General features: G+C 37.1%; 1 protein-coding gene across 1 annotated transcript; it reads left to right on the top strand.

Annotated features, from left to right (window-relative positions):
- LOC140167022 (toll-like receptor 2 type-2) lies at positions 1 to 591 on the top strand. Its single transcript, XM_072190501.1, has one exon. The coding sequence runs from the start codon at positions 1 to 3 to the stop codon at positions 589 to 591; it is 591 nt and encodes a 196-aa protein (XP_072046602.1).
- The last annotated feature ends 7,191 nt before the right edge of the window (positions 592 to 7,782 follow it).

Below are 7,782 nucleotides of genomic sequence, written 5' to 3'. Positions count from 1 at the left end.
ATGGTGCATTATTGGTGGCATATTAAGTACATACGTTTCCTGCTTTTCAACAATAGACTAAACCAACAACATGTGCTTGTCAATGATGATGATGAAGATGATCATATCGATGATGATGAGAATGGCATCCCTCGATATGATGCCTATGTGCCCTACCATCTAGAGGATGAAGATTGGGTAGATGGAGAACTTCTGCGCAATATTGAGGAAGGTGATGAACCTTTCCGACTTTGTCTGAGGCGTCGTGACATACGTGCTGGGAGACTTCTTTTTGCTGAAGTATCCCTCCATATGCAAAGAAGTCGAAAAATTCTTGTAATTCTCTCGCCACGATTTGTTGAGGACAATATGTGTTACTTTGAATTAAACATGGGACATCATAGAGTCATAGAAGAGAATCGCAATGCAATGATTTTTATCATTTTGGAGGATATTCCAGATAACAAAATTACTCTGTTGTTAAGACAATTATACTGTAGAGTACAATGCATTAAATGGCCAGGAGATGGGTATGGACAGTATTTGTTTTGGCGACGTGTTCGAGAGGAACTTAAGAGGCCTGTGCCTCTTGATCGCCGGTTTGCTGTTTAATATATTATGAATCTTAATTGGGGAATTAGTCCATGGGAAAGGAGAGCGAGATGCCAGATTTGGAGTCCCAAGGGATGAGGGAATAAACGGGAACGGGAATGACTATCACGAAATGAACAAGATGAAACAGAAATTAAGTGCAACAATTTATTATGAAGTTACGTTAAACTGATCAAAATACATAATGAGTGTGTTTTGATAATGAGTCTTACCAGAGTTACATCGCATCATAATAAGTATAATTGAATATGATTCACGTGCAAGACATGATGACAATATATTCGTCACCATGTTGACCAACCTAACTAAACATCATGAGCCATCATTCCTGAGCACGTCTGCATAGGTCGCAGGGTTAACAAGGAGTGAAGACTTTATTAACGCACAAACAAATCATCGCTTCACTCACAGTTAGCAGCCTGGACAACCGATTCTTTAGAAATGCTTAGTCGCGCTAAAGTCGATCGATACATGTTAAAATCAGCACAATTCAGAGATACACCTTTTTGCTATGAAATTAATTTTCTCGGTCTAATATAAAGCAATTTTTTTTTTTCTTCAGTAATGTCAGTTAAAAACTTGGTGCTTGGATATATATTTTTTTTTTAAATCCTGGTGTTAAAATTAAGCATCAAATTGTGTCTTTTAGTGTGATATTTTTGATTTTTATAGGCCTTGAGTTCGCCTGCGAGCTTTTTACGGAATTGTTTTTTAGCGTCTCAAACTAATATAGTTTGCTAAAGAAAGATATTTCCCACCTCTGTAACGCACATCGTGTGGGTCTATATATTATAGTTTTGTCAGAATTTGCGTTTTTATTTTACGCTTTTTCCCTTCATGCTCCGAAAATGTCAAACTAATATCTCGTGAGCAACCAGCAGAAATAGTCGATATTTTCATTGTTGTCATCCAGGGCAATTTTCCATTGAAAAGCATATTGCCCGACCAGCGATTTAGTAGCCCAAATCCCCAATTGGCTTTTCTGGTAAATGAGGTGAATTTTAAAATTTGCTCCCGTGATAGCCTGCAATTTCAATTTATATGGATTCCATGATTATGAAAACCATTTTGTCTGTCTGTTTGTTTGTTTACCTAGGTTAGTCCGTATTTTCTCTTAAAAGAGACGCACGCTTGAGGTCCACGGGAAAATCCACGGTCCAAACCTAGAAAAATTAGCGTGTTATTATACGGAATTGGTTTATTAGCGTCTCAAACTAATATAGTTTGCTAAAGAAAGATATTTCCCACCTCTGTAACGCACATCGTGTGGGTCTATATATTATAATCTTCTGTCCCTCCTATCTCCAGGTGAATTTTGTATGACCTCCCCCCCCCCCCCCCCCCCCCCCATCGCGGGTTGCCATTTTCATGACACCCTTCAGACTTGTGTTCGGGTTTGTTTTTAATTTGACATGTAGGCGTATACCTAAATGTATAGCTATGCTATATATTATTATGTAATATCATGTGCATGCAGGCTATGGGGTGGGGGGGGGGGACTGCTCTATAATCCGACGCTTCTATAATCCGAAGGTTCTTTAGTCCGAAGGTTCGCTAGTCCGAACATGAGTTCATAGCATTCGCTAGTCCGAATTTTAAAAGAGGTTCTCTAGTCCGAAAAAAATTTAAAAGAGGTTCTTTATTCCGACGGTTCTTTATCTCGAAGGTTCTATAGTCCGAATTTTAAAAAAGGTTCCCTAATCCGAATATTAAAAGAGGTTCTTTAATCCGAAATTTAAAAACGGTTCTCTAGTCCGAATATGAAAATAGGCTCTATAGTCCGAATTTAAAAAAGGGTTCTATAGTCCGAAATTGCAAAAGGGTTCTATAGTCCGAAACGGATACCGTGTTCTTTAGTCCGAATCAGTAAAAAGGCTCTATAGTCCGAATTTTTTTATAACATTAACATTTACTGCGTCCTCTAGCTAGCAGAGTTTATGGTAAACGGGATGACGCTACTTTTGCCCCCCCGTCATTAAAAACAAATCCTGCGTTCGCGCCTGATATCCCCAACTTACTGTAAACAAAGATCCTAAAAATACGGTATTTGCTCCAAAAATGTTGACATATTTTTACACCATCAGAAACGAAAAGAAAAACAATGAATGGAACGAAAATATAAAGAAACCTGAAGAAGTACAAAAAACACACACAAAAAAAACAGAACAAAAGAAGGAAAATACACAATGAAAGAAAATAAATGAAAGAACAAATGAAACAACTGAATAAAGACTAAAAGGAAGTCCAAATGAAAGAACAATGAATACAAAGATAATGAACAAAATAATGAACATTAAGAAAGAACAAGGAGAAGAAAGAAAGAATATAATAAGATAGAACAAAAGAAATTTGAATATAGAACAAACAAAAATGAGAAAGGGATTTTAAGAAAGAGCTAATAAAAAAATTATCGAACGAAATCAAGAATGAATAAATGAATGATGATTTGACACTGAAACAAATGATGAAAATAAAATTCGGACTATAGAACCTGTTTACCAATTCGGACTAAAGAACACGGTATCCGTTTCGGACTATAGAACCCTTTTGCAATTTCGGACTATAGAACCTTTTTTAAAATTCGGACTATAGAGCCTAGTTCCATATTCGGACTATAGAACCCTTTTTTAAATTCGGACTATAGAGCCTATTTTCATATTCGGACTAAAGAACCGTTTTCAAAATTCGGACTATAGAACCTTCGAAATAAAGAACCATCGGAATAAAAAACCTTCGTAATAAAGAACCGTCGGATTAAAGAACCTTCGGACTAAAGAACCGTCGGAATAAAGAACCGTCGGACTATAGAGCTTCCACCGGGTCGGGTGGGTGCAGAGGTGTGTGAGGTGGGTAGTGGGGGTGTATGTAGGGAAACTTTGGGGTGGTACTCAACACACTTTAACCATGACTTCCAATGCAAGGCTTATTGTTGCCACAAAAATTTTTTTTTTCCTTATTTTTATAAACTTCCATGTTTAACCTGGTATTGTTTTGGCTGCTTCATTAGGGCCTATGACTTTCGGTGGGTTTCCAAAAGCAGTTTCAAACAAACACAAACAAAAGGCACCATACCCAGTCACACAATTGAAACACTACGTCAAGTATTAACATCCAAGTTATTCTGTTTTTAGGTAAGCAATTTTAAATAATTGCTTGAACAGGTTTTTTTTTTAACAAAAACCTGACAGAGGGAGAAGAGAGGAAGAGAGATGGAGAATCCATACGATATGCAATACCATACGATTATATTCAATAAGCCTGGCAAAAATTGTCTATTTGGGCCCCGCCCCTCCCCCCAAGTGCAGGGAAATTTGGTGGATTTGGGCCACCGCCCCGTACAGGCTTACCCCCTTGGAAAAAATCCCAGCTACGCGGCTGTGATCAGTAGGATCGCTATTAGGTCTGGGAATTTCGTTGCTATATTGAAGTTCTGGCAACACTGTACCCATGCCGGTATTCCTATTAAACCCAGGCACACCGACACCGCCTGGCTAATAATTATTTGGTGGAGCAGAGACACTAAAATGAATACACGGGATCGATACACGTGAATTGCTATGCACGATTTTGATATCAGACGAAAATCTTCCGATACTGGGTTAGAAATTGATGAATATCTCCCGCAAATGAATTTTTCTCAAGAAACCAGATGTGGTCTCATACACTTGAAAATACGTGTTGAACAGATATGATAGTCGCTAGAATGCGCTTTGAAAATTGGCCGTGCGCTTTGAACTCAAAATTTGACCATTTTATATTGCGTTGGTCCTACAGCGTGCAGCGTGTAGTACAGCTGCACTCACTGTAGGCAGTATAAAAGTCGATGACCATTGAACTCAATGGGGTATACAAGCTTATTCACGCACAACCAAGATCGATTACCCGGCTATTGTGAGTAGCCTTAGTTATGTCCCTCGACTAATTATTAGTTTTAAAGAGCTTTAAAGGTTTGAACCAAATGGCTAATCGTGGCTGTGGATTCAATCTACCATGGCGATTCCTGCCATGAAGATATAGGGTCGATGACACTGTGCCAGGGATATCGATCCACAATGCTAGTATTAGCTTTTGATTTCACGCGTTGATTTTGAAATTTTCAGGCGGGAATAAAAATGATGAAATCAAAACGGAAATTCTGACAAAACTATGATATATCGCTCACGGTGATGTGCGTTAGAAAGTTGGGAAAAATCCTTCATTAGCGAACTATATTACTTTGAAAAGCTAAAAGGTTGATCCAAAAAAGGCTCGCGGGCAGAGTTTAAGCCTATCAAAATCGAAAATCTTACACGAAATGACTGAATTTCACGCCTAAGTTTAACACTAGGATTTGAAAAAAAATACAGTATCAAGCACTACAATTTGACCTGACATTTACTGAAAAAATGAAAATGATTGCTTTTTATTTGGCCGAGAAAATAAATTTTACATTGAAAAGTTGTAACTCAAAATTTAGCTCATTTCAAAACCAAATTCGATCGTTTGTATTGCCTCATTAAATGACTGAGTGAGTCTTGCAGAACAAAAGAATCGGTTGTCCAGGCTGCTAACTGCTCAGTGCAATTGGTGCACGGATATAAAAGTTCACTTGATGAATGGTTATGATAAGGATAATGAACTGAGTGCAATGCATTCGTCAAGATAATCGCACGCGCCGTGGAGTTATTGCATTTAGCTCGAGAGCCGATAGGCTCAAGAGCTAAATGCAATAACTCCATGGCAAGTGCAATTATCTTGACGAATGCATTTGCACGAGTACATTATCCGTCATACACTTTGAGTGTAGGCCTATTAAAACAATAGGCAATATTAATTGCTGCATTCATTATATTAGTTTTAATATTAGGAAAATATCTTACATTTTAAAAACACCGTCAGGTCATTGACCAGCTACGTAGCATTTAACTGGTAAAGAAAATCAATACCTGTATAAGTTAGCTATATCAATGGTATCGATTGCGCCATACGTCATACTTTAGTAACTTATTCACGCTTGGTTTGTAACCAATTGACTTTATGTTGTGATCATTTAGAGCACTGAACCAGTTCACTTGGAAACGATCGATTTAGATGTCCGACTAGTACTACGGTGAATATCAACTGGACTTTATAGCTCTATAATTTGAACTTTAAAATCTACTTATATTAAAACACACGACATTGGGATTTAACAATTTGTTCAGTATTATCATAGGCCTTCAAACACATGTGTTTGAAGGCCTATGGTATTATAAAAGCATGATCATGATATTATGCGCTAGTGTGTGTTTCCCGGCCCGGCTATGTTATTTTAGATATAGGCCTACATGTATTTCATTTGTAAAATGCTGAATATTTTGCAATGGTGTCATCTTGTATAATTATGATCCACCTGTTTTTGGCCCTTTTTAATTAATAGAAGCTCGATTATTCTCAATTGATGTTTGATTTATTTGAGGTCATTAATCATAATTTATGACAATGATATTTGCACGAGCGATTGCCGAAACTCCGTAAACGAGGACTGGACTCAAGTCTAGCGAGTTGCACCCTATTCGGTAATTGTACCCTATTATAGAACACCGTTTGTAACTATACCATTTTAACACCACAGAATGTATATTCGTACTTTTTGATGGTATATATATCGAACAGACAATTATATAGTTATGTGACCTCTGTGTCGAAAGCGTCACCTAACTCTACTATATGGTTATGTGAAAGTAGTATTTCTAGTATTTGAGCGTGCACGTATTATCTAGAATCTATTGTTTAGCGTGCAGGTTTTAGATAATGCATTGTTTAGCGTGCAGGTTTATATAATTTGGGCTGTAAAGGGTAGTTCGCGAAAATAATGCACGGGAGAAGAATACATAACGATGAATAGAAACGGGCACTAGAAGTGTATCATGGCTTACTGCACTATGATCAATAATCAATTATCGAATGAATTATCGTCGCAACAAATATGACTGGCGGGACACTCATCTAAAGGCGACTCCAGTCAGTTTACCTGAGTTCACATTACCAAGCCAAACATTAATCATATCAGTGAGAGAAGTCTTAGTGGAGTGAAATGGTCGAAAACCCAATTGATGTTGAATATGTTCACTGAGATAAGAATAGACATGCTTATGGACTGCCTTTTCTATTATCTGAAATGAAAATTGACCTATGGTTGTTGTTGTTGTTATTCAAATCGCCCTCTTTATAAAGGGGCACAACTTTAGCAACCTTCCATGCATTTGGAAAAATACCTGTACTCAAAGACATGTTCATTATATGTGATGCGATCAAGCAAAATCAGTCGGAACTCGGATATATTAAATTTTGAGTTTCTTATAGAATAGTAAAAACATTTACAAAGCTGAATTTTGCAGAAAACCCCATTGAAATTGAACAACCAGTTCCAAAGATATGAGCAATTAAAGAGTTTCCAAAACAACAGGAAACAAAAGGAAATATTTCCTTTGTTTGGCTATATCTCAAAATCAATATTTCCGAGTTCTGACTGATTTTGCTTGATCGCATCACATATAGGTTAGACTGTCTACAATGACAGGCCTGGCAAGTTAAAGTAATTTGCAAGTAATATTGTCAAGACCAGTTGCCTTTTTAGTGCTCATACTGAGAATTTCATTGTTTATAAACTCACGAGAAATGGTAAATTCATGCTTCCACAGTTATAGCCTAGCCGATAGCTATGGATAATGTTATCCAAGTTTTCCTTTAAACATGTCCAAAGTCTTTTGATTCTTTAGCAATGTGGGTATCTCTAATAGAGTAGTGAACGAGAGTGGAGGATGTGCTCATATTATTGATATAAGACGACGAATGGACAAATGTATTATCGTCTAGTCTTCTCTTAAATGACATGCTAAAATCGTGTTATTTATTTCAACTGATTGTGGACCATTACTTTCTTGGCTTTCTACGGACTTTAAGCACTCATTAATGCAAATTATTGCGAATTATATCTCCAGTGTCAGTCACCATGACAACGTATCGTAAACTTGTAAATATGTTTGTGTAATCGGGTTGCATGTTACTTCACAGGAAATCAGCGCAGAATGCTTCCAAAGTTTGTAACCGAGTATTGATAACTTTATACTTGAAACGAGCAATGTGGGTATATCTCAAAGTAGTGAATGAACCAATGTTCTCATATAATTGATTTAAGACGACGAATGCACAAAGTTTCTATTTTGTTCT

The sequence above is a fragment of the Amphiura filiformis genome, chromosome 12, assembly GCF_039555335.1.
Source record: "Amphiura filiformis chromosome 12, Afil_fr2py, whole genome shotgun sequence".
Classification (NCBI taxonomy): domain Eukaryota; kingdom Metazoa; phylum Echinodermata; class Ophiuroidea; order Amphilepidida; family Amphiuridae; genus Amphiura; species Amphiura filiformis.
Note: the sequence above shows the minus strand (reverse complement) of the source record. Positions and strands in the feature narration are given on the sequence as shown.